General features: G+C 38.8%; 3 protein-coding genes across 9 annotated transcripts; 1 reads left to right on the plus strand and 2 right to left on the minus strand.

The window, feature by feature from the left end:
* Positions 1-1,142: 1,142 nt before the first annotated feature.
* Positions 1,143-17,963, minus strand: LOC134862962 (DNA-binding protein RFX7-like). The gene is given in 10 exon segments (XM_063881121.1): positions 1,143-6,805; positions 7,225-7,502; positions 8,280-8,493; positions 8,729-8,813; positions 9,496-9,612; positions 10,880-11,002; positions 11,463-11,548; positions 13,996-14,029; positions 17,561-17,694; positions 17,697-17,963. Coding segments are annotated over 10 exon segments (4,323 nt in total). The 5' UTR covers positions 17,763-17,963; the 3' UTR covers positions 1,143-3,619.
* tex9 (testis expressed 9) lies at positions 17,571-23,333 on the plus strand. Of its 2 annotated transcripts, none has more exons than XM_063881119.1 (13): positions 17,571-18,007; positions 19,100-19,233; positions 19,847-19,980; positions 20,069-20,132; positions 20,245-20,321; positions 20,402-20,447; positions 20,595-20,674; positions 20,768-20,925; positions 21,373-21,464; positions 21,664-21,837; positions 21,929-22,063; positions 22,885-23,019; positions 23,103-23,333. In XM_063881119.1, exons 2-13 carry the CDS (start codon positions 19,177-19,179, stop codon positions 23,178-23,180), a joined length of 1,230 nt encoding a protein of 409 aa, XP_063737189.1. In that variant the 5' UTR covers positions 17,571-18,007; positions 19,100-19,176; the 3' UTR covers positions 23,181-23,333. The 2 variants fall into 2 exon arrangements, with proteins under 2 accessions (XP_063737189.1, XP_063737190.1); XM_063881120.1 differs by having other exon boundaries at positions 17,601-17,617.
* On the minus strand, positions 21,031-26,912 carry mns1 (meiosis-specific nuclear structural 1). 6 transcript variants are annotated; one of them, XR_010165602.1, is made up of 12 exons: positions 26,709-26,912; positions 26,362-26,571; positions 25,888-26,015; positions 25,640-25,742; positions 25,108-25,337; positions 24,628-24,844; positions 24,416-24,523; positions 23,982-24,239; positions 23,623-23,748; positions 23,407-23,528; positions 23,088-23,176; positions 21,031-22,005 (listed from the first exon to the last, which is right to left on the minus strand). XR_010165602.1 is itself a non-coding variant. In XM_063881118.1 (11 exons), the coding sequence occupies exons 1-10, from the start codon at positions 26,709-26,711 to the stop codon at positions 23,424-23,426; spliced, it is 1,488 nt and encodes a 495-aa protein (XP_063737188.1). In that variant the 5' UTR covers positions 26,712-26,912; the 3' UTR covers positions 22,078-23,176; positions 23,407-23,423. The 6 variants fall into 6 exon arrangements, 2 of the variants coding, with proteins under 2 accessions (XP_063737188.1, XP_063737185.1); XR_010165601.1 differs by lacking the exon at positions 21,031-22,005 and adding an exon at positions 22,077-22,736; XR_010165599.1 differs by having other exon boundaries at positions 21,032-22,005; positions 23,088-23,528.
* Positions 26,913-27,182: the final 270 nt, after the last annotated feature.

Raw genomic sequence — 27,182 nt, forward strand, 5'->3', positions numbered from 1 at the left:
TTGTACTTAAGTATGATTTTGGGGTACTTTTACTTTACTACTATTTTTATTTGAAGTATTATCACTTTATACTTCTACTGAACTACATTTTATAAGGCAATATTGTCCTTTTACTCTACTACATTTATCTGAAAAAATCAGTAACTAGTTCCTCAGAATGAAAACAAGTCTCAATAATAATCATATAGCTGCTACTGGAACCGATTGTGTGCAGTTAAAGTTTTGGCCTGTTTACAGGAGCTCTGGAGAAACGTAAACAGAGATGGTCACAAAAGGGCAGAAACGCTTCAGGTTGTCATCAATCAAACAGTTTTGCAGGAGCAGAGCTGGTGTTCAGTACCATTGCATGAACAACAAGGGAGTTAAAGTTACTTGTGCCACATAATTCCCAGGCTACTGGTTTACAGAACACGTTTACTGTATATTGTAATAGCTCATCACACAGCAAAATTAACAACTCATTTTAATTAGACATCTTAAGTTTATAACACTTGTCTTGCTCAAACTTGACCAGCTATCAAAGGTAGGTTCTGATGATGTTATATTAGCGTTCCGTCTATAAACCTTCACATTTAACAAAAACTGTTAGTTGATTATACTTTAGGAATTGTATTTGTATTAGTGGTTTTACATTGTTCATGTTATTTCTCAGTAATAATAGCATGCGGCTGACCCTCTTCACCCCCCATGGTTTGAGTGTGTGTGTGTTGTGTGTGTGTGTGTGTGTGTGTGTGTGTGTGTGTGTGTGTGTGTGTGTGTGTGTGTGTGTGTGTGTGTGTGTGTGTGTGTGTGTGTGTGTGTGTGTGTGTGTGTGTGTGTGTGCAGTGGCATAAAGGTTGATGATTGCTGGTTACTTTCACTAAAGCAAAAGGACAATACTGAACAAGGAAGTGAATGACTGTCTTCTTTACTGTAGTAGTAACACCTCAAGTCTCTTTGAGTAAGGAAGTTACTATAAATACATTTTGCCTCCTGTTTGTAAAAATGTTGTAGTTTCACATCAACAAAGGCCTCCTACTTACTAAAATAACATTTTTTGTGAAATTACAAAAGTGAAGAAGCATATAATCACTATACAGGCAGCTCTTGCAGATCTTTGTTTTTGGTTTTTGTGTAAATATTAAAGAAACACTGACTCAAGGTTACCTATGTACATAAAAATGTTTATTAAATGTCTTTAAAAACCAGTATTAACAAGCACTTCCCCTTATAAAAGCACTAGCTAAAATGCAAAACATAACAGCAGAGGGCAGTACAACAGCTCTGAACAATGAGAGGAAGGGTAAAGTCTTCTTAAACACAACATTAGTGCGAACCAAGTAAATGCTTTGTTTGTTTTCACAGACACAGTAAAGAGAAACTATAGCATAAATAAAAAAAGGTTTGTCTAATTTGCTCAATATTAAATTATAATCAAATTAAGATAATATATTACAATAATATAATTTGCTTTTACAGATATTGGATGGTTTTATATACTGTATGCATAAAACAAATGTCGATTAAACACACTGAAAGAGATTCAATGTGTTACATTTGAACTATATCATGACATTAATATTTATTATGGGTAGTTAAATGTCCAGATTTTAAAACGTGTGCAAATAATACGTTTTTTCAAATTTTTTACCACATCAGACAAATCACCTGTTAAAAAAAGTACCTTATATGATACGTGGTAGTATGCTATGCTATGATAACAGTGCAAGTCAGATTATCATGAATTCACAATATGGTTTGCAGGTTACTTCTTCTGTACAAAAACACACTCTAAATTAAATATTATGAACAAAAACACAGTCACACCCTCAATCTGTACAACAAATAATGTCAGTGTGACCAACAAAACAAACAAACCCTAACACAAAAAAACTGAATAAATAACAGTGATTTTTGCCTCCATAAAATCATAGTATACCTGTTGGGTTAAGAAAAGCAACAGCAATAGTAAACAAAGAAATCTTTAACATTGTCCTGATGTTCTAATTATATAAAGAAAGGTTTCCCAGTGCTGCAAATGTCACAAATGTTTCACTTTTTTCCATATTATTCACATTAAAGAATATATTTGTCATAGCTGTTATCGAACATCACCCAGTTGCGGTTAAAATGTTAAAGTTAGTCTTTGGTATGGACATAAGGCTCAGAAACTCTTTACACACAGCTCATCATAAGGGTGAATCACGACTTTCACACTCGGTCAGCTTTTAGCTGTTTTGTTTGAAATCCTCAGGCCATGTGGTGAAACATGTTACTCCATCCCCCGAACCAAACACAGTGCATTGATGTAAAGAAACACAAGTTTTACAGATTGTCAGAGCAGAGTGATGAGTGCTACGTTAGAAAGTAAACTTGTGTACGTTCTTTAGAGTTCAATTCTGTTACATTTTATCCACTTAGTCCATTTTATCATTTGCAGACTAAATCTTAAACTTCTACCCCAAAAGAGTAAACAAGGCAAATAACACATCTTTTGATTAACACAAGAATCTCATTTTAAAGGTGCGGTTTAACTTTTAGCTTTCTTTTTTTTTTTAATTCTTGCCCTTTTTATCTATAAGTGGTTAGGAATTTAGCCCTGATCTTTCACCGGTTGTTTCCTTAATAAATGTTTTAATTTTAAAAACACATTTTTGAAATACAAAACAAAGTGCAAAAGAGGCTTTAAAAGCTTTCTGAGCTTGAAATTAAATTGAGGTTGGACTCCAGTGATAACTATGGGGAGGTTGACTTGGCTTTTTAAATCAATTGATTAATTCTAAGAGGCACAAAGTCGTTGATGATAGTCATCAACAGGGATATGAAAACCAGATTATAATTTTAACATTTCTCTCTTCCTTTTATGATTCTGGAACCCACAAAGTAATAATACATACTCTTCATGTAATCCATTAAGTAAACCATTAACGTTTATGATAATATAAATAACTTTAACATTCAGAGAGTATTTATTACACTCCATGTCAAATCTAGCAGATCATTATATATTATAATTATATTAAATGGATCATTTTGGTTCAATGTTTCTATCACTAAATTATATTTCTATAAACTGAGTGCTCAATTCTTAATGTTAGTATATTTTGCAGCTATGGATGTATTTGAACCTAAATCTCCTGCATAGATAACTTGCGATACTTCCAGTTTTTTGGCAAAATCTAAATTGCACACAAACGTTTCAATGAGGATATATTTGTTCAGTATTATATTGAAATATTTTGGAGCTTATGCTTTAGTTACGTAGTGTGTGGACGATTTATAAACAATAATTGAAAGACTTTTTTTGTGAATAATCACAGATCCAAATTTCTTTACACTAACAAATCAACTCCAGTTTTTTTTCATTAGCTTTTCAGTAAAATGCAATTCCTGTTTAATTACCTTTTTACTTGTTGGAAATGCTTTTAATTAAAAAAGGCGAGGCGTTGTCCTCTGAATAAAGGGAAATGACCAGCATTTTTCAGAGTGTTGCAGCATCATATCAGTTCAGCCTGGCACTTGGACTGGACAAACCTTGATTGGGTCCAGTGTTGCATTATAAAGTGTAAATGCCTAAAAATAAAATAAAAAAAAGAACGACCACAGGTTAACATGTTCAACATGACGTAAAAAAAAATTCTCAACCCATCAACCCTACAGTTGGTTGATCTTTGCTTTCAAGCCAGTCGAGTCCATTTGAATGTGCTGTTTCGCTGGTAATTTGCTGAAACAGCACATCATTCACAAGCTCATCTTCTGCAGAGGCATTTTGATATTGCCCTTGCTGCTGGTTGGGGTCAAACAGAAGCTCTGTGTCCAACGCGTTGAGGTCATTGATGCTGCTGGAGAGCTCTGAGGTCATTCTTATCTCACAAGGGAAATCTGCCCCGCCTGTAGTAAGCTCAGACACCTGGTCGATGAGCTGAGTGCCAGCGGTGAGGCCGTTGCCAGTCAGGAGGTTTTTCACAGTGCTGCTGAAATCCAACTGATGCTGCAGTTCTTCTTGATGCTGCGGTGAGGTTAGCAGCATAGACTGGGCCTGTTGTCGATGCTGCTCTCCAGAAGCTGATTGTACTAGGTGATCACCTGCTAAGATTGTCATTTGTTCGTTAATAGCATTTTCCATGAGATAATTAGGCCTCTGCATCTTGCATGTGCTGGTGGAGTCAGAGCTCATCAGGTTGAGGTGGTTGTCACGGCAGGAGAGGTCAGGGTCAGACTCCAGGATCTGGGTGAGGTTCATGCATGCAGTGTAGCTGGAGGGTAAGTTATTGATGCCCAGACCACGAAGATTGTTGTCATGGTCCCCCTCCAGTTTGCTCAGAAGAACATTGGTGATGTTATTGCTTATGCACTGTTGTCCTGACGTTGTCTGGACCTCAGTTTGCATCATGACATTGAGCGGCACAGAATGGCTCCTCTGAGCCATGCTGCTCACCCCAAGATTTGTATGGCTGTTTGCAAAGATGTTTAACAACTCAGGCGTCACAGGGGCGTTAAAGGGAGAAACAACTGAACGAGGCATATGGGAAAGGTTTCCCATGTTTCCGGTCAAGTTCCTCTGATGCACAGCGGGGCTTACACTGCGACATCGAAAAGTTGTAGCTGGTGAGTTAGTGGCTTTGTTATCCAGAGGTGCCGGCACTGCAAAGCCCTCCTGCTTGGCTCCAGCCATGTTAGCTGCCTGCTGCTGCACGGGCGAGATGGGAGTCAAGCGGCCGAAATGGCCGTCGTGGTGCCGTGCATGGGGGACTGCGAAGGCGTGAGGCTTTTGAAATTGGTCACCTATCAGGCCTTGATAGCCGGGGAGGATTCCCATTCCACTGTTTGACTTGTTTAAGCTCCCGCTGCTGCTGTTGTAGCTGTTGTTCATCCACTCCAGCCTGGTCTTGTCTGGGTGGGTGGCCATCGGCCTCTGCATGGGCTTGACCGGGCTGCTGGAGACGGTGTTGCCGTCATGGAAACCAGGGATGCTGGAGTTGATGGGTGTAAATGCAAACGGATTCCTGCACTCCACAGGACTGGGAGGCACGGTGCTGCTGCAGTTGGAGTGTGGCGTACCGACTGGGGTGTGACGACTGCTTCCCAAAGCGCTGTCCACCGGGGTGGTGGAGGTGATGCGGGAGAAGGGGCTCTCTCCGGTGAGGCGCTGGGCTCCTCCCATCATTTCTGATGTTGGTGTGGGAGTGGGTGTCGGTGTTGGAGTTTGCATTGGGTTGCTGTGGCTGTTTGTAGCATGATAGAAAGAAGTCATGGTCTGATTGGTGGACATCATGTTGTCTGGCATGGCTGACTGTTGGCCTTGCGGTGTGACGCAGCCTCCAAACTCCTGCATGTTGTTAAGTTTCATTTGCTCCTCCATCTGCACCAGCTCCTCCACAATGCTGTCTTGTGTCACATCATCATCAAAGGTAAAGTAGTCCATATCCGTCGGCATAGGGAGCTGGTTTGACATCGTGGCTTGATTCAAAAATCCTAATTGTTCAGAGTTAGACTGAGTGTAGGTATTTAGTTGAGAGCTTAAATTCCCCACATCACTCACTCCTGAATGTGTTTGGAAGCCGGTGTTATTAGGTATGGCATGCACATTAGTCGTTGTGTGCACCTGCTGTTGCTGCATTAATGAGTGACTGACTGAGAGGCTATTATCCATAACCGTGGGAGTGTTTTTCCTCTGCATTGAGCTCTGTGATCTGGCAACAGAGTAGAATCCACTGGATCTGAAGGAGGAAGTGCAGAGAGAGTGAGATTGAGGGGAGATCATTTTCATCTCTACCTCCCTGGTAACTGGTGCACTTTCAGGTCTAGTTGGCGCTCCTGGCCGGAGGATGTTACCGACCGTGTTCCTAGTCCCATATCCTAAACCTGCAGCGCCCTCTGACTCTGGCTGCTGGGGCATAAAAGCCCTTTTGATTGGAGAAAAATCTGGACTGAAGCATGAACGTTTCCTGAGGTTCTTAGTGGACAGGAAACCTTCCTTTGCTGCTGTAACACCGCTGTTTTCTCCAAAAGAAGTTGGTGTGCTGGTGTTCAGTATAGGAACAGTGTTGGTATTCTGAGTGGAGGGTGTTAAGTGCAATTTGCTTGTATTATCAGCACCACTATTGCTGCTTTGGACTGCAGTGTTAATGCTGGAGGAGGACATCCCGTGGCAGTTAGAGATGGATGTGCTCTCCAGGAAGCCTTTAGACTGAGGTATGGGCACACTGGAAGCCCTCTGTAGAGCCCCTACAGCTCTGTTTACCATGGCTTCTTGAGAAAAATGTAGAGAGCCAGGATTTAGCATTTTGCTGTTTTTATGAATAGCTTCAACTTCCATTTCAACATCTATGGTTTGTGTGTTAGTAGTCTGCCCTGGTCTGGCCACCGGGGCCAGGATAGGGACTGCCGAGGCGCTTCTCATGTTTCGATTGAAGCTGACGTGTTCTGCAGAACTGCTTATGCCTGTAGAGGCTGGCCGCAGAGTAGCATTTGTAAAGGAAGTGGTGGTATTGCTGCTGTTGGTTGCCAGCGATATGGCTGTCAAGTTGACCAAACTGACCGGGCTGACATGACATGTGGTCATCATGGTCTTCACAGGGCTGTTCCTGATGATCATGGTGGAGGGGGAGCGCAAAGTGATGGCAGTCGTGGCCGTCGGTTTGGGCAGGATTTGAGCATATCTCTGCCGGGCAGTGCGTTCTCCAGCGGGACTGGCTAGAATATTTTTGGGGCTATGCCTCACTGCCTGAACTTGCTGGGTCACCATTTGGAAGTTAATAGGCAGCATTTTGTTCTCCACTGTTCCCAGTGGACTGGGAGACATCATCTGCCTGCTTCTCTGTACCTGCAGAGAGGGAGGGTCGGTCAGAAAGTGGAACTGAATCTGTACTGATTTATCTCAAGTATCACTATTTAAACAGAAAGGTTGGCTCACACACAGGATACATTTTTGAGATCATATTTTACATAGGTAAAAACTATAAAGACAGTGCTCTTAACAGAATTTGTTAAGGAGAATGAAGAAAGGTGTACTTTTGAACATCCTGCAAGACTGCACATATATTTTTTTCAAGGAGATGTTAATTATTCTTATAATAAAACACAAATAGGGTTTATCAACATTAATAATATATCTATATATATAAATAAGTTACCATTCAATTCAAGTGAATCTAGATTTTCCTATTCTCTAAGATCAGATGAATGCAATAAATAGAACAAAATAACACATGCTGATCTACAAAGAGAGTGCTGCTTCCTCACCGTGATGGGGCTGGGCACAGCTGCGACCATGATGCCAATGGTCGGCTGAGGTGACGGAGGGGTGGGACTGGCACAAGGCACACTCTCTGCCCTCTTTGTTTGTCCCTCTCCAGGTAAAGGAGATTGCAGCTTCTGCTCTTGTTGTTTCCTCTGGATCTTCCTCTGGAGCTGCTGCTTTGCATCGACAGACGGTGAAGACAGGGTCGTCACATGAGGCTGGAAAGAGAGAGCCTCAGAGGCCGGGACGAACGCCGACACCGTCTGTGGAGGCTTTACCTCTGATGGGAGGAAACGGGAAGATTAAGTACACATCATGCTTCTATTATCAGTAAAAAGTATTAACCTCATTATCACATTAAGTAAATATGTTAGACAATAACGCTTGATCATGGCACTTCATAAGACAACCAAGTTACAGAAATATCAGTGATGCTTCATATATAAGCATCACTGATTGTATGACCGGCATAGCATAGCAAATTGCCTGTGATATAACATCTTGTTAATGACACCAAGTTGGACTTTTTAAAGTAGGTTGAAAGATTGGATAAGTAGAAACTGTGATTTAAAATCAAGGCAAAATATATTGTTCTTTTGTTTGTCTATCAGTTCAGTTAGATTATCCGTTTGTTTAACAAAAGAATATCAGAAATAACTTAATTCTTTCAGATACAACCTTTGACTTTTAGTAGTATTCTAAAAATAAAACAAAGGCCGAATTGAGTACCATGTAGATTATGTATGATCGCTAATGTACATACATCAAACACAAATGTGATGATACATACATATTAGTATACATATGTGTATGAATATTGTTATGTACCATTGGTATCCTCTAATAAATAAATAACTACCCACATACATAGTGTGTTTTATGTATGTGTCAGTTTGAACAGATTGCGCCAATAAAACTGTAAAAGTTTCCAAAACTTGAGAAACAGCTGTGTAAAAAAACAAGCAGACTGGAATAGAAGAGCAGTAACAAGCAGCTGCCTCCAGATGTCACTGCATCCTGATTTTACTCAGGGGGCATGAAGCCGACTCAGACTGACCTGTTGCAGTTCCCGTCATAATGGTGAGCGCTGCCAGGGACTTGTTGCTGATGTAATGGCTGTCGATCAGGAAGCGAGCCAAGTCTTCCACAGCATCAAACTGGCGTTTCAGCACCTTTTGGGACCACTCACAAACCAGATCACAGGCTGCGAACCGCACGTCCTCCTTAATACTGCCCAGCTGGCCTGGTGAATCCAGGACATCACATTGGATCTACACACAAAAGAGTTGTGGTCATTTCATATAGAGCTGGAACAGTAATTAGGGACATTTTGATAATTGATTAATCATTTAAGTATGTTTTTTAATGCAAAAATGGTAGAATGGGAGATTTCCTGCTTCTCTGTTTCATACCAGATATAATGTATTATGGTCTTGGCTTGTCAAAACAAGACTTTTAAAACAGATCATCCTAAAATGCTAATAAGGAAGATGTAAACATGCTTACCCCGTCGCCAGTTTTATGAAGATCCAGAGTGGGTAAAGATGGCATGTGAATTACCGGCCTCTTTCTCAGTCCACTGTAGCAATATGTAATCTGCTGTTAAGATCAAAAACATCTGATTCCACAAAGTAAACAAATGCTTGCAATATACAGTTAAATATAGACCGTTTTTAGTTCATGTAACGCTCTTCAGTTCTATGGTTATGGAAAAATTAAAAAATGTCATATTGAAGATCCATTTTTTTAAATATCGGTTGGACAGATACATGGAAATCTGAAAATTAGATTAATATAATTTGAAAAGTATGCTGATATATATTTCAATATGTGCATGTAGTGGAAATATTGAATCAATTAAAACAAATCCTTAATTTCTCAGACATTAGCAGTCTGCTAAAGTTCAAAGCAAACTTCCCTCAACACCATCTCTTTCTTCAGCATCATCAAACATGCGATTTATGACTTATGATCTCACCTTACACAAAGATAATTTAATTTACCTAAATCACTGAAGGTTATGAATATAAATCAAATATTGCACTTTAACGTCAGCAGCAAAATATACTTTAAACAGATCTGAATTGCGTAATAAAAGGTCAAGGTCACAGTGACTCCCTGAGGGGCCCTGTATTATGCTACTGCTTCCGAGGCAGAGGGGGACTTTATTTCATTTCACATCTATATTTAGAGAGCTTATGAACTGCAACAGCAGATGGTCTGCGACCAGAGACAGAGCCCAGACTGTTACAATCCATTCCAGTCAAGGATATTTTGATTTTCCTCTCATGCCAAGTCGACGCGCTTTCATATTCGGGAAGACATTTTTCATCATTTTTCCAAAGTCTGCAGCACTCAGTGGGTGGTAGTTCAGATTGTCACAGAAGCTCCTGAAAGACACAACAGAACGAATGTTACATTTAGAAAATAGAGTATTTCTCTGTTAGTAGCCTTGAATTTAAATCATGTCAACCACGCAGATTATTTAAGGGCAAAATGACTTTTATAATGATAATCAGATCATTTTCTGTCACAACAGAAAGCAATTTTATGCAAAAAAACCCTGCAAAAACGTACTGTACAGCTGCTCAGCGATAAAAAAAAGCAGACCGACAGTGAAGATCTAGCTGTTGAACATAGTGGAGCATTTAGCAATTTAAAAGTCAGGGTTTTTTTCTCAGGAGCTGGTCGAAACTTAAAACAGACCTAAAGGAGAAATAACAATAAACTTTATGAGGTGTCCGTAAACACACTTCTAAATTAATGATAATGTTTCTCTGTGTCTGCTTGGTGTTAACAGGCCACTGTTTGCATTTACAACTTAAATCAACAATATAAGTTGATAAAGTCAATGCTGCGTTTACAAATTGTTTTTTTTTCTGCCCAGAAATATGAAAAATGATAAGTTATTGCCGGATTAACTGTGTACAGTTATATATAAAGTTACGTTTTTACAACTTTGAAACAGCAGACTCAAAATAATGACTCGCAGTTTGAAACAATCGTAAAATAAGAAGCGAGCAAACAAGTTTTTATGTTCTTGTATGACTCGGCTCTATCCCACTAGTTATGTTTAGTTAAATACACCATACTGCATACAAGTGTGTGTAACAGAGTCCAATTTGTGCAGAGTTAACTGACGCCCTGATAATTCTCAAATGGCTTTTTTGTGGGATTTAATCCAAACTGTTTTAGTAAAAACAAAAAAATAGATGTATGACTGGAGAAATATGTGATTATCAACTATTAAATGGTAATAAAACTACTCTGAGAAAGACTTCTGTATATCTTGTTTCATGTGTAAAGTGCAGAACATAGTCTCTTTGAAGCCTTTTCACCGCTCTATTCTAAAGGCGCCAATATTTCTGGAGGCCACTGTATTTCTGATCTAGTGGAGTTAAAAAGGCTGTTACATAACACTGCCCGAGAATTTCAATGGCTGTCTCAGACTTTCCATTCTAATATTACCAACACATGCTGCTCTCTGTGATTCCTATGCCTGCTGTGTCTATTTATACTGTCGCCTCGGCCGCCAGTAATTTAGAGGCGAAAGATTCTTCAACATTGAAAAGGTGAACACCAATATTAACAATGAAAATCATTGTATAAAAAGGTGATATATTCTCTATGTTCAGTAAGAAACTATATGACACCTACTTGTATTCATCATAGACCTCCTGTTTGGGAAGAGAGGTCTCTGGGTATTCCTCTAAATGATGGCGGATCCAGTTGAACGCATGCATCTGCTGCGTGCGGCTGGATGACAGGGCGCTCTGCTCACTGAGAAAATACATACATTATTAATTTAATGACAAATAACAAAACAAAAGCAACATTTTGTCAAATTAAGCTCTGCAGGCCCCGGCTGTGGCGCAACTGGCTAGGGCACCTGCACCGTATGCCGGTGACCCGGGTTCGATTCCCGACCCGTGGTCCTTTCCGGATCCCACCCCGACTCTCTCTCCCACTTTCCTGTCACTCTCCACTGTCCTATCCGATTAAAGGCAAAAAGCCCCCCAAATTTTTTTTTTTAAATGAAGCTCTGCAAAAATCATATCCAAAATGAATCTAAACTTTGTGTGTGTCTTTGTTTGTGTGAGTCTGTGTCTTATCATTATTATTTTATATAAATTAACATAAATGTATGTGACTATCAATGATTAATTGTTTCCTGTCTCTTAAATACTTCAACAGCTGTCCATTTTCCATAAATACTGTCAGAAAGAAGCTTTGTTCTTACCTTTTTTCAATGTTAGTGCTCGGACCAGAAGGCAACTTAAGGTAGAGGTAGAGTTTTTCAATGTCTGAGAACCTCTCCACATCTTGCTGTAGAACAAAGGGAACAATAATTGATTACCTTCCTATTAAAAAGAAGAGCAGACAGTTATTTCAGTGGTCAGTCCACCTTCATCCTGAATGACATATCTGAACCACTAATTGATGGATTGCCAAGATATTTTTTACAAACATGACTCTCAACAACTATGGGATGGATGCCATAAAATCTGGTGCACAGACGAAAGCAATAACGGCTGTGATCCTCTGACTTTTCCATTAATTATCAGCTTTAAGAAAGCATATGGGGGTGTCCCGTTAACCAAGGAATCTAGGATGAGGTTAACCAAACATCCTGAGCACGACATGTAGCTACAAACAGTCTTCAACACTTCTAACTGTGTTCTTCAAAGTGGAAAAGAAACATGATTTTGTGAAGAAGGCGCAGTTTAAATTGTGCTGGTTTAATTGGCAGCAGAAAACACTGAACGCCGTGTAGAAGTGAAATTAGTAACGTATACTATAAAAATACCACCCCTGTAGTTAAGATTTAAGATATTTTTCTCTGCAACACTCAATCAAAGCATTTAAACCTGACCCAAGGAAAACACACTGATCTGGAAGACAAACATGGCAGGAAATTCCACGAAAAGGAGATTGAAGTGCTACTTAATACGTGAAAAAGAAAAGAAACAATGATGGAGCTGAGTTTGATTAGACAAAAATTGTAAACTTTGTCATCAGATGTTTGGTGTAAGACAACCATTGCATATCAAAAACATACCATCCCAACACTGAAGCAGCAGGGCAAGGAGTGAGAAGCATGAACACATTTTCACTCTGACTTTAAAGTCAGCACTATAGCACTATAGGGTTAAAAATCAGAGATATGTTGCGTTCATATCGCTGAGACACACTAGCATGTGCACACACAGTCTGAATGGCTGCAGACACACAGACAGACAAGCTTCTGAACAGGGAGCTTGTAAGGTGAACTTGAATCCTCTGCTGATAGTAAATGCACACAGACACACATCCACACACTGCCAACACTCATTCACACTTTCAATTGGCTCCTCTGTCCTTTCTGATTAACTCCTTAACACCTCTTTGCACTAGCGCTGCAAGAATGATTCCTAAAACCTGGAAATGATTGAGCATTTCTGCACTTTTGGTTAAATGTCTGATATAAGTTCTGTTAATTCCACAAGTTTAGCAGATTCAAAAGTTTAATTTTATGGGATGAAATAAGTTATTAAATACCCCATTCCTGTATTTTGAAGCTTTTACTTGTCCAAAAAAAAAGGTGGATGCTAACAAGTGGTTAAACGAGATTACTAGTGAAGTCCTGTTGTGACCATGGTGTAGTCTGTTTAAAGCCTAACGTTACCTTTTTATGGCGATTTTGTTTATGATAAAAGAGCATAAAATTCGAGTCCATCTGTGTACATCATCTTGGTAAACAAAATGTGTAAGTCTCATAAACCTTTGTCTCACTTCCTGCTGCAAGTCTCACTTCCTGCTGCAAATCTATAAGTCATCAGCTCTGCACGGTGAACACCTTTACGCCTGACTTAAACTCACTTTAACAAAGCTGTTACCAGCATGCAGTGTATATTTTAGGAGTTGCTAGGTGATTTGAGATGTGTTTTTTTTAATTATTTTGTATACCATTAGGCGAACTATACTATTTTTTTTAAAGGGCATGACAGGAACGAGGGTAATTGAACCAGTCTGTATTAAAAACTTCATGACGTCACACTTTATATATAGTATACTGCATAAGGACAACCCAAGTCCGAGCCAACTTCTGCTACTTGCCTTTGCTCCACAAACGGTTTCCTGATATTCTGCTAAGTTAAGTAGTATCAGTTGCACAATAATACTGCAATTCTGTGATTGGCAAACAATCACTTCTCTAATACTCAACATGTAGGCAGCATAGGCCCTTATTGAGCTTTAATAGTTTAGTTATCTATACTGTACTTTACTTCTTAATTTGGGCACTTGGCAAGTTTTTTCATGGTGAAATCCATTCTGTAAAAATCTAAAGACTCGTATAAACAGTTATTCTTCCACACAAACCCCGGGGCTGCTTGAGCCGGATTTTCCACAACAGTTTTTGCTAAAAAAAAAGGGTATTGATGGTGCACAGAGGATTTCTAAGACGCATTCTCAAAATGTAACAGGCTAATACTATTTAACTGACTTGTACTAAACTAGAGGATTAATCAATTAATCAAGAATATAATCAACTCAGTCATTCTTCCCTTTCGGTTTTCGGCATAATCGCCACTTCAGGTAAAATTAATATTTTAAGGTCCCGTATTTGTAACAATTTCTGTAAATCATGCAGCACAAGGAATAAACCCACCAGGAAACAACAGTGTTTAAGCTCTACAACCAAAAAATAACAAACAATATTTCACTAAGTTATATGAAAGGTTTCATAAAAAGCTTGATTTGTAGTTTTTTTTAAACATGTCCCAGATACTCACCAGAATGTTTTCCACTTTTGATTGAACAGATTTGCTGGAGAAAAAGAGACAAAATATAAATTAGTATGAAGCTGTTGTAACATGAGCGCTTGAGTCTAAAGTATATTTATTTATAAAGCAGAGGAATGTTTGGTATGAGACGACCCTCCCCTCAGCATCTCAGGTCATGTATCCCACCACCAGGAACACGTGTTGTCAAATGTAAAAGAGACAAAAGAGAAAGAGAAAAAGCAACAGAGGTAACATTGTCTCTGACAGAAGAACACAGGCATCCATTTGTAGTTATCAATGTGTTTCATCACATTGTTGAACTTTTCATCACATGTTGAAGGAATAAATTGGTAAAAATTTGACTTTTACATTTTACTTTACTCATATTTTTTAGCCATGAAGTTAATTTCAAGAAAAAGCAAATGTTTTATTGTGATTCCTGATTGTATCAATAAACTACCAAGTATTGTGTATTCTACAATATACATTTTGGTAAATAAACAGATATTTTCTCATGTGTACTCAGTTCTGCATTTTTGCTGTTTTCAGTATACTGCTAAAATCCAAAATATTACTTTTGAATTTGAATATTTATGGGAATAATTACAAAAATAAAATAATTTATGATTAAAGTGAACACAAAAGGCACCAATAAAAAAACAATGAAAGTAAAATACAGTTTTCATCATGATGATGATAAAAAGAAGAGTGTCTGCAGCCCTACATGCAGTACAGTCAGACAAAAGACGCAGAGCAAATGAACTTATAAATCAATATTTTGCACAATATAAATGTAATGCCCCTACATAGGAGCACTTTTTCCAAGCAAAAAAAGAAGTAGAAGACAGATTTAAACCAATGAAACATTGCTCAGAGTCCATCCAGATACATGAGTATCACTTCTCCAGGTCTAATTCCTAATCTGCAGAAAGGTAATGTTGTTGTTGTGGTTGCTGTGAGACATAAGGCAGATCACATTTAAAGACTCTTACTCTGCGACACCGGGCAGGGCAGAATCAGGAGTTACTCTAAGCCACGACAAGAACAGGTCACTTTAATTCACTGTTACTAGGGAGCCACGGATTTTCCCTTGCTGAAAGTCCATCGTTGAGCTGTTTGTTGGGCCGATTTGGCACCTGAAGCATTAAATGGATAAAAGAACTGATACAAGAACACTCTGTAAAATGTCCAGGTGTAATTCGGCCTCTGATTGGGTGGCTTAAATGAAAGCCAGCGGGAACAGTGGCGCTGCACTAAAGACTATCACTCCATGTGATGACAGAGCGAAGGTGTAGTTGGAAATAAACTTGCTGACCTCGACTAAGACGGTCACACTCTACCATGAACCACTCAGCCGCTCAAGTAAACGTCAATATTTATGCTCTAATCCACTTGAAGGTTAAAGATTTAAGGAGAAGGACACATTTTCAATATGCCATCATGTTAGTAGCAGAGGGACGGATTTCTGTGGAGGTTTTCCTGCAGACACTTCACCTCTGAACTGTTATGCTTTTGAGTAGTTCAGCCTCTTGACATTCAATGGCTTTTCGACATTTAAATGGTAGTACTTGAGTTCATATACATTCAGAAATAAAAGGGTATTTTCAGTTAGAACACAGCCTTAAATAACAGCAACCACAGACAATACACCATAAAATATTTAAGTAACAAGGTTATTTTTCCAACATGTTGTAGCGTAACACTTTAACTTCTCTCTTATTTTACAGCACAGACACCAATTTTTACAACATAGGCTTCCATTCAGTGTCCTTGATTGTATCGTGCAAATTGCCATATGGTTGATCCTCCTTATTTTAAATAGGTAACTTCATACTTCATGTTGACTTATAGTCATGTGAGTCTGTGTGGTTTATTTATTTGTAAAGTTATTTGTACCTTTAAACCATGCAATGGCGTCTGAGTTTAGTGAACACTTTAAAATAAACTGGTATGAAAATGATTTGGATAACATCATCGCCATTTCTGGTATGTGTGAGATAGAAATGCTATTATATTTTATGTTGCCAGGGTTAGGCACAGTTACAATGTGATATTATGAGTATTATGAGTCGATTTACCCACTGCTACAAGAGCTACATAACAGAGCTGTTGGTTTCTGCCGGTAGTGATGATTGAAATAGAGGGAAGTTGAATGTATATAGCTGCTGCAACAACGCCTTCAGCTAATCAGTAAATAAGCAAGCGAAAAGGAAGTGAAGGAAAGGATGGTCTAGCACCTTTACTTAAAGAAAATAGCAACAGTCCTGAAATCAAGATTTTTCGTGAGTAAAATACACTGAACTATGCAGCCAGGTCAAATCTGTGGTACAGCTGCAAAGATGAATCAATTGTCAACTGTTAGAATGATTGTTCAATTGGTTTCATAATTTTTTAGAAGGACATTTCTCAGTTTTCACCTATTTCTGACATTTCATAAACAAAACAACCAATTGATTTACTGAAAAAGAATTACTGTCATCTATCAATTCATTAACAATGAAAATATTCATTAGTTAAGCCATATAGTATTACAATATGAACTGATTATTACAATATGAAACTATAAAGGTGCATTTAAGTGTAAGCAACATTTCAATGTTGAAACTGTTAAGAGGCTTTCACACTACATATTCTGTTGGGTAGTTTATTGTGCAGCAATGTGTCATCACATTTTATATCAGCGTTCCTATCCCTTTTTTCTATTTCAAGATTTTCCAGGGCCCCTACATTTGTTATTTAGCTATATTCCACCCCTGTCAAGCCCTGACCCTAAAGAATAAAGATAGTTATTGATCCCAAGAAGTATCTGCTTTACTGTTAGGTTAGCAACATGTTCACTGAGTCACTCCTGAAGGCTACATTCTTTAAAGATTAATATTCATCATGCTTAACACAATTGGTGATTAAAATATGAGACCCTGTTTCTATTTAAACTATTTCCCAGTATGAAAAGTATAAATGACTCCAGATATTATAATAATTTCATCAAATGTTAGCTTTGATTTAGGCTACAGTGGGTAAAAATATTATTTAATAGCAACCATTCTGCCATTTATAAGAAGTCATTTTATTTCTGTATGCAGGGATTGTCATAAACTAGTAATGAATTATTTTTACACTATCTACTGCTACTGCTACTCAGGTAATCACTGTGGTGGAATGTAACTCAAGAACTGTACTTTACTGACTTTGCTTGAGTTGAATCTTACTCGATATTTAAGTGTTCTTATATAACTTTTCGAACGATGTTGCTATTATTATTAGTTATATTATTATAAGTGGCTCCACCTGTAACAGTATTAATGCATTAGCTATATAGTAAACCAAAAAAAAAAAAGGATGTGTATATATACCAATGTCATACTTACAAGGGGACTACTTTTTATGCAGTACATTTGGCTAATACCACTGATGTTTACTCTGAGTGCCTTTCGCATGTAGTACCAATAATTAAGTAGGCTATTATTACACTGTGGAGTAACACTACTTCCACCTGACTTCATGACGAAAAATTACTATAAGAATCCCTTCCCTTTAAGCATGCGGAGTAGTATGTATGAATAAACCTCCTCACCAGATGGAGTTCTTGATCCGGAGCTGCAGAGCACTGGCCTCGGCGCCCTGCAGCCCGGTGAGCAGGCCGGGCATGCTGCTCACCCCGCGGTCCGGCTGCTGCTGTGGGTCCTCCTCGGCCATTGCGTTGGGCCTCCGGATGGGTGTGCACTGGGCTGGGCTGGACAGGAGGCGTGGGAGGGTGTACTCGGGCTAGACAACATGGACTGGAGGTCGTTGCGATGCTAACGGGACAGCAGCGCGCCCTGTTGTTGTTGCCACCCAGTCCTCCTCCAACATAGCTCGCTTCACGTCCCGACACTTGGTGAATTAAAGACGCCGTGCAAAAAAACTATGTGTCGCTGTCAATCGCGACGTAATGCATGAATATAAATAAGTAAAGGCAGCTGTAAACAGACAGTACACGGACAGCTGCAAAAAAAACAACAACAACTAGCTATTCCCTCCGGTGAGTTGTGCCCCTCACGTTATGGGATTTCTCTGAATGTGCATGTTGAGTAGTAGCTGTTGGGATGACGCATGCGCACTAGACCCCCAGCGTTAAAAAACAACATGTAAACTGGAGACGTTACTGAGCACGTTACTATGAATGGGAACGTACACATGGATATTATTATTTTAGGCGCTGTAATCAAACAAACAGACATCTAAAATTATTATTATTATTATTGTTGCTGTTGTTGTTATTATTATTATTATTATTTGTATTATTATTATTATATATTTTGTATTATTTCGGTAGTTGTGTGCTAGACCAGGGATTCCCAAAGTGTGGTGCGCGCAACCCAGGGGTGCGCGAGCTGCCACCAGGGGATGCGCGACATGAAAAATGTAATGGTGGTCTGGTGTAAAAATATTACAGTGTTGTTTTTTAAATGGGATTTTTCCATAGGCTACAATAAAAAACAGGAACAATAAACATTTCCTTTGTAATCCCTTTTATTTTAAATCACAGTTTCACTGTAGGCTAGGATATTTGCGCGCCAACTCGTTTCATTCATTCTTTCAAATAATTAACTGGCTGAAGTCAGGGAAACTGTCAAGTGGAACGTCCCATGACAAAGTTATTTATATGGCGATAAAACAAAGCTTTGTTGGGTTTTTTGGGGGGGTGAGTCAACCCGGTTGGGACGTAGAAGGGGGTGCACCGCAAAAAAAGTTTGGGAACGGCTGGGCTAGACTATCAAACACACTGACTTCAACATGACTTCACATGTTAATCTGTACAGGCTACTGCGTTACTTTGTACCACTGGTAATCATCAGGTACATCTTTATGTACATCTGTTCAATAGCTGCCAGAGCGCCAATTTAAGTTTGCAGATATCATTTTCAAAAGGCCAGTGTTTCTAACCTAGAAATCTAGGCGCACCCTAGCGGTAGCAAATTTAATTTGCAGCCAGGGTTCAAATATGTAATGTGATAAATGTCATTCCTCAGAGGCAACTATTTTTACGCAAATAATCAATCATTACACTTAAGTCACTTTTAGTTGCCTGCTTCACATTTTTGTTGAATTTTCCCTTTAAATGTCCTTAAAGGGTTACCGTACTGGACGCATTGAACAAGTAGTTGCTATGCAACCAGAGCTGTGTCTTTTCCCTGTTTGGTGGTGACAATGGCTGAAAGAAGTTTTGATAAAAAGCTCTGTACCTCTCAGCTTGGCGTCATTCAGGTTTGTTACTTTATTGTGTCATGTTTACCTATCGCAGGTTTTAACTGAACTGTGTGTTTGCCACCGAAAAGGTTTAAACCAATTTCTTTTTTTAACAGGTGAAGTTGCTCGCCAACATACATCAACAAACAAGCTATCGTCACGCTACTTCGGCTAACAGTATAATTATGCTCGATAACTTTATAACATTAAAGTCTAACCGCTTAATTAAAATTGTGGAAGATAAATAAATGATGAATGGCTGAAAAATACACTGCATGCAGATGTTTGAAAAAAAAAATCACAATGCTTTCACAAATTTAAACAATTTCGAAAAAATGCAATGTGAAAACCCAAGCACCAGTTATTACATTACCTTTTAAATACAACATAGAAAGTGAAAACCAATAAACAAAATAATGATAACGATATTATAATGTTATACAGTTGTACAATTATCACAGGACAACCCCTTTCATCTATCATTTCAGCCTAGGTGTGCAGTCACTTAATGATAAAGGATTTCTGATTCTGATTTCTGATAATTAATTTAAACCATAATCCAATCTTACAACATGTGAAATATTGACTAAGAGAATCAATGTTACCAAGTCTTCTTCTCTGTCTTGTTCAGCCCAAGAAATGCCCATCCTTGTGTAGTAAGGCTGAGAGGTCAAAGAGGATTGAAGAAAGACTGCAGGTAAAATCTGCCTCAGGCCCAACGAAAAAGCACACAGATGACCTTTTGGCCAAGGAAGAACAATACAAGTAAGACCTCCTGTTCCAAAAGACATTTTGTATTTTACTCCAGTTTTCAAGAAGCAGTGATCTACATAGGCTTATTATTTGTCTTCAGACTCTTGAATGCAGAGCTGGAAGCCAAAACAGCTGATCTAGTAAGACAGGCAGAACAACTTATGGTAAGTTATCAACATGTTCACATCAATGAGTTGAAAAAAGAAACAACACTATTTGGCAAGTGAAAACTGCTTTCAAAAATGAGCCTCCCTATTGGTGTTTCTCCAAATTTAGAGAGACCAGAGTGAAGTTCTGTCAAAACCCTTATCTACCCTCCTGCTTACGGACATTGAGGATGAAGAGAGGTCAAGGTAATGAGTCTCCAATCTTTGGAGGATTGGGCCGGACACAACGACTGTTCATTCATATTTATCTTTCTTTTCACTCACAGGATACCAAAGCTAAAACAGAGAACTCTCCAGGAGCCCGGTGTAAAGGTATCAGTTAATTATAAAAAAAAATGTGCCTGTATTTCTGAAACACTCTGCCTAATACACACTATTTTTCCATCCACCGGTACATGTTGTCAATGCTGCAGGACTTTCCAGTATGTTTGTAATTATATTTGCCGTACATTTAATTAGGTGGTGACCAAAAAAAGAGTCACATCAACATCAAACAAATGTGCTGGTCAACAAGACAGGGAGCCTCACTTGAAAACAGCGTGAGTTTGAGTCTAACTATCAGTTAAATATATTCTGCATACATTTATTCATGAGGACATTTAAAGTTTTCACGTTGTTCACTTGATTTTCAGAGCCTCAAAGGCTTCTCGCGTGGATGATTCCGCTGCTGGAGAAGACTCTGCAGATTTATTTCTGGCAAAGACAATACGTAGCATGGAGGAGAATATGAGCAACACCATGATTCATGAAAATGACGTGGATGATGAAGATACAGACAATTTTGGATCAGGTAATGTTCATGCCAACTTGTGAAAACTAAATCCCAGTTGTATTCAATAATAGTGAATTACACAAATGTTTATTTTTAAGGCACATCATTTTATCTCCACAGTTCCATTTTAAGGTTTCAACAAGACATTTATTAAACTGCCATTCAATCTGTGTTAGCTCTATTTAAAATGACATATACCTAAATACAATCTCTGAATGTATTTTGCAAAGTAAATAATACATTCTTATTATTCTTATGTTTTCTTACAAAGCAGAACTGTGTGTTGGGAATAATGTGGTGTCTGAAAGTTACCAAGAATTTGTTCTACATTAGGAAATCTTACCTTTTAAGGAAATGAATGAATACAGTTTATTGTTCAGGACATGTCATATGGTTGTTAATGTATTTTTTGAGAGTGAAATGGGCTTCAAGTCAGATTGTGTTGCTCTGTGTTGTTGCGGTAAGGTGTTTCAGATGCTCAAATACGAGTTCTGAAGGCAAAACTAGGGATCATGCAAGAGGAACTGGATCAATTCTCTTGTGAATATTACAAGAAGGTAACGTGAAATGAAAATGTACAAATGATTCAACTAGAACTGTAATGACCCCAGCCTATCAGCAGAGGGGGACAGACCTTCAGCTGAACATCAGTGCTGAAACATGGAAAAACAGATGACTTTAAATATTAACAACATTGCTTTATATAGACTGTTTCTATGTTGTTGTTGTTGTTAACATTAGCATCTGTTGTTGCAGGATGATGAAAATGCTAAACTTAGTGCAAGAATCAAGGAGCTTGAGGGGGATCGAGTCAGACTGCAGAAAACCACAAACATGCAGCAGACACAGCTTGAGAAACACAGAGCGTTAGCGGAGGAGTCCAACAAAAAATGTGAAGGGGTTCAACTGCAAGTGTCTGCTTTACAAAAGGTCTGCAACACATTCATGTTTTCTTCATAACAAACTACAAAATTGGACATCATCTTTCAATTACTCATGTGATCCCTTCCTGGTCGTGCAGGAAATAGAAAATCTGAATAGATCCCAGAAACAAGCGGCGGCCGTCCACAGCAGCGTGGAGGTGCGTCTCAACAGAGCCTTGGAGGAGGGGGAGAGGTTAAAGACTCAACTCAACAAAATGAAACAGACCAGCAAGGTAATCAGATTACAGTGCAGATAACACCATTTATTCATCCAAACTATATTTGTTTTTCTATTAATTTTTTTACAGAGGTACTTTTGTTTCTCTATATCGAGCCCAACCTGCAAAACTGGAGTGATTTAGTTTTTTGCTCTTTTTCCTTTCTATCAAACACCTGCTCAACATTTTTTCCAGAAGGAAGTTCTTAACTTCATGATTTATATTTATTGTGTAATGGTAACAAAACACATTTCAAAAGTGCTTTTCAATTAGCAGACTTTGATTGCAGTAGTGTCCTGTACAATTGAAAAAAATATATGTTATGCATTTAAATATAGGATTACTACACAAATAAATAAAAGATGTTATTAAAACATACTAAAAAGAACATATTCATAACAATCACAACACATTGAATCTTTATTTGGAGATACAGTATATTCCTGTTGTAGAAGTCATAAAAGCAACATGTTATCTGGATATATGTTTAAAAGCATGTAACTATTGTCTTAAGACCAAAAACTATTCAACATATTTAAAGTAAAAAGATAATGCATCCTTTTAAGTAGATGAAAGATCCTACTATAAATGATAAAACAGGTACATTATGTAACGATGAACACCACGTAACAAACAAAAGTGAAGCATGCGTGACACCAGGAGGTTTTTTTGTGGAGCATCTCATCTGCTGCACATGGAAGAAGATATTTGGAGATAGAAATGAGGCTCTTAGTTTAAAGTACCAGCTTCAACTGATTTAATAGTGTGAACTCTTGTTGCACAAAGGTTTTGCCCTGCTACACTATTTTCAATCTATTTAAAATATTTGATCCAAGGACAAGATGAGCGAGGAACATCAGAGTAAAGAAAATCTCCTGGCTGAAAACAAAATGTTAAAAAAACAGAAAGCAGAACTCATCGTGGGTTTCAAGAAACAGCTCAAGCTGATTGACATTCTCAAAAGACAGAAGGTTAGTGTCTCTAACTCACTGTTAATAAAAAGTCGACCTGTTTACAGTTTAATCGAAATGTAACTGACCTCTTTTATATGCAGATGCATTTTGAAGCTGCCAAGCTGCTGTCCTTCACAGAAGAGGAGTTCATGAAAGCTCTAGACTGGGGGAAGTCCTAAACACAGAGACATGCTGATAACCAAGTCTTTACTTTCAAATGTGTCTCCTTATAATAACACCACTTGTCTGCAATGCTTTTTATTCAGATCCTATAACCACATCTTAATTGTTTTGTACTGAATGCTATTAAAGTTCCATCATGAATCCTGAAAGATGAAATTACTTTGTCACAGAAACTGCTACCAAGGTAACCGTAATTTAAATGCCATCTAGTTCATAACAAACCATTTCTGTCAAAACATTTACTGATCCCAGTCGTCCTCAGAGAAGATATCTGCCTGACGTTTTTCAAAGTTCTTTCTGAAGTCTTCATCAAAGTGCTTCAGGTCATCTTCAACGAGCAAGCCCTGAACAAGGATACACTGATGGTCATACACTTTTTCCACCAACAGGAGATATGAACCTGTGGGACATTATTTATATTCATGCTCTGTGTCATACCTTTGGTAGGTATCCAAGGAGTTGTGTTGCGTGCCGTTTGAGAAGTCGCTGCCTCTCCTCTTCAATAATCTGCCGACGCAGCGCCTGCCTCTCCTGCTCAATCGCCTGTTCTTTGGCCTCCAGTTCCTTAAAGAGAGATATGAATGTTATCAAATCTGACATTACAATTAAATATGACGCGCCACAGCTGCACAGTGAATTATGTACAATGTGTTTCGCTTTTGTTCCTCAAATAAATATTGTACTTTTTTTGGTTGTCCATAAGACTCAAAATATAACCATGATAAACCTCTGACAGTAAAACTACACCAGCGCTGCCATGACTTGAATAACACAGCAACACACAGTGGTGTTCGTACCATGTCAGCCTCATGCTGCCGCCTTCTGTCCTCGATCAGTTTCTCCACTTCGCGTTTGTGCTCTAGCTGCTTCATGCGTTTTTTCTGGGCGTTCATCTGCTCCAAGCGATCGTCCTCTGCAAACTTATCCATCATTATTTTCCTGAAGGCCTCCTCTTCTTCTTTCTCTGCCTGCCTTCGCATCTCTTTGAAGGCCATCTGCTCCTGGCAGGTCTGCTGCATCACCAGCCTCTGTCGGATTTTCTTTTCCATCTCTTCCTGTTAGATTAAAAAAATTAAATCCTTCAGCTTTAGCACAGGAGTCTTTGTACATCTCTTTTATCACGATGGTCTATTTAATTGTTTTTGGACCAAACCATACAAAACAATTATGGACAATAGTTCACTAACCAGCATGAATGTCTAACGTGAGAAAGTAAAGCAAAGAGACTTACAATTTCTCTCTGCCTGTGAGCCTCTTCTTGTTCTTCTGAATGGAGTTCCTCACGGACTCGCTCCATCTCTTCACGATGCTGCCTTTTCTCTTCCATCTTCTCAGACAGCTAGGGAACAGAAAGATCTTTCAGTGCCAGTTACAGCTATGCGTTGTTGAATGAAACTATGAAAAGTATTTGGATTTAAAAACAATACTTATATAAATTCTTACTATTTTATGAAGATGCTCCTTTGCTTCTTCTCTCTCTTTGAGCTTGGCCATTTTGCTCTCCTCCTGGTGCTCCTGTTGACTTGCAAACTCCTTGATGCGTTTGTTCTCGGCCTCCATCCTCTCTAGCTCCATGTGTCTCCACTCGGCCTGCTGCATCTTGAATTCTTCAATGTGCTGCTGAGTGGCTCTGACCTTCTCCAGCTTCAGTTGCCTCTCCCTTCAGGAGAACAACATCATTTAAAAAACCCATTATAGAAATGCCTTCTGTAAAAATAAAAACAGTATTTTGATCACGGACAGATACAGACTGGGTAAGTCACTTGAATCACATGATTTGACTAAATGTGTACTTTCACCAACCCAGTATAAACATGACCAACTTAAATCCATGGAATTTGTATTTCTAAGTGAAATCATATCCCTTGATTGTTGTGTTGCGCTAGAAAATGTGTAAATAAATATTGGCAGTGAAGGACTTACATCTGATCCTCATGGTAAATCTTCCTGACAATCTCATCCACCATGAGCTTCTCCTTGAGGAACTCCTCGTATGCCTCATGTCTCTTGCGCTCCTTCTCCATGAGCTGCAGCTCGAGCTCTCTCTGATACCGCACCAGCTCCTCGTGCTGTTTCTGCTCCAGCTTCTGCTTCTCAGCGGCTGCTCGCTCATGTTCGCTCTTCATCTTGCGTCCTAAATCTGCCTCCGCGCGCTAATTCAAAGAAAAGACATACACGGAGGGAAAAAAAATCTGTGTTTGGAATTTTTGCGAGGTTAATATCTATTTACCTTAAATATAGGACCTAAGGTAAAAAAAAAAGGCTCTTTTTAACAAATAAAAAACCCCTTCCAGTAGATTCTTAGTTAAATAATACTGTTGGCTGCAAAGAAAAGCATAGCAAATTATTCAAATGAAATATTTTAGGAACAGAATTCATCTTTTACAACCAGTGTTTCAGACTTAGGTTATGTTGTTTAAAGTAGGTGATTGAAATGAATGCGGGCAGCGCTCACCTTTGTCTCAAGCCTCATAGCTTCATGCTCAGCAATCTGTGCAGCTCTCTCCTTATTCAGATATGCAGACTTCAGCTTTGACTCCAGCTCTCGAAGCTCCAAGCTGAAAAGTATTTAAACTGATTTAACAAATGATGATAGGTAATGAGGAGACCTAATCAGAGAAAGACAACACAAAAGCAGAAAGCAGTTGCATTTTGAGCCAGATTACAAAGTAAACCCAGGTTATGAAGCATGTGTAAGAATACCTGTTCTCTTTGATATGCTGCCTCATTTTCTCTTCTCTTTGTGCCTCACAGTTGATGCGGGCCAGCTCATTAGCCAATCTCTCCTCTTGTTCAAGTTGTTTTTTTCTGGTTGTTCTTTCCTCCTCTGTCTGCAAAAATAACAATGAGTATCAACATCTTGTCTTCACCTAACACCTTTTTTTCAGCAAAATAAAAGGGGGTGCCCAGTTTGAAAATGTGTTTACTGGAATACTGTATAATGGTTCCCCGGACAGTTTTATAAACGCTAATGGGCAAAAGAGTGTGTTTTCTGCTCTTTGAAAAGAAATGGAGATGGGAGCGTATGGAAAACAATACACTTGTTGCTGTGTATAACAAATATCATATAATCGTAAGAGGGCAGAATTATTTAGTGTACTAAAAATGAAATGCAAGATATATAAAGAAGAATAAAGACAGCTGAGACACGGTGCCCTGCAGAGCAGACCCACATACCTTGATGATGGCGGCCTCCACCTCCCTGTCCCTCAGCTCCTCCTTCACCTGCCTCAGAAATCTCTTCCTCTCGAAGCTGTCCTCATGGCGCAGCCCGGCCTTCTGCTGCCGCTCTCTGTCCACCCGCCCGGCCTCCTCCTGCCGGTGCTGCTCCTGGTTCTGCCTCTGAGACATCAGCCTCTGCTGCTGGCTGTAAGCCCAGTTACGACTCTGTCCCAGTGGAAAATACACGTTAGAAAACCCTGAATAAAGTCAACAGGTGCTGCGTTAACATTGTGATGTTAGCTGCTCTGGCTGTAGCAGTTAAGCTAATGGAAACTCTAACTTCGGTTCAGCAGAGAGTTTACCATGTTTGAGGTGCTTGATCGATGTCCTCCTCGCCGTCTAAGGTACTCTATTTAATTCGTAAACAGTGATGAATTAATTAACTTGAAGTGCATATTGTTGCATTGTTTAGCCGTTGCTATCTTGATGAGGTAAGTTTTCTCGGTCCTGTTTGGCATCTGGTTGTCCTAGGAACCCCGCGTCGCCGTAAACTTAGCCAATCAAAATTAGCTTTAACGACGACGTCAGGGGCCGGGAAAATCCAAACAAACACCTCTTTTCGCCTCACCTTCACATCTAAAATGTAAAAGTCAAACATCATATTGTCAAAATCTACTAAATGTAGTAAAAAAAAATTAAAAAGAGGATTTGTTTATAAACTATTTATTCGTATAACATGTTACCATGAAATAATTGTGCTGAATCTTTTTTTTTATAAAAAGCTGGAACAAAGAAAGGTTTTTTTCAACAATGTGAAAAAAATAATCTTGAAATAG

Source organism: Eleginops maclovinus, chromosome 4, assembly GCF_036324505.1.
Source record: "Eleginops maclovinus isolate JMC-PN-2008 ecotype Puerto Natales chromosome 4, JC_Emac_rtc_rv5, whole genome shotgun sequence".
In the NCBI taxonomy this organism is placed as follows: Eukaryota; Metazoa; Chordata; class Actinopteri; order Perciformes; family Eleginopidae; genus Eleginops; species Eleginops maclovinus.

What these genes read in the sequence shown, in the direction of transcription:
- tex9 (XM_063881119.1), top strand. Translation starts at nt 19,177, where the DNA reads ATGGCTGAAAGAAGTTTTGATAAAAAGCTCTGTACCTCTCAGCTTGGC. An exon ending in GAGGATGAAGAGAGGTCAAG is followed by an intron (nt 20,322 to 20,401) that starts GTAATGAGTCTC and finishes TTTCACTCACAG; the next exon opens with GATACCAAAGCTAAAACAGA. An exon ending in TCCAGGAGCCCGGTGTAAAG is followed by an intron (nt 20,448 to 20,594) that starts GTATCAGTTAAT and finishes ACATTTAATTAG; the next exon opens with GTGGTGACCAAAAAAAGAGT.
- mns1 (XM_063881118.1), bottom strand. An exon ending in CTCACAGGCAGAGAGAAATT is followed by an intron (nt 24,240 to 24,415) that starts GTAAGTCTCTTT and finishes TTAATCTAACAG; the next exon opens with GAAGAGATGGAAAAGAAAAT. An exon ending in TCCTTGGATACCTACCAAAG is followed by an intron (nt 23,529 to 23,622) that starts GTATGACACAGA and finishes ATCCTTGTTCAG; the next exon opens with GGCTTGCTCGTTGAAGATGA.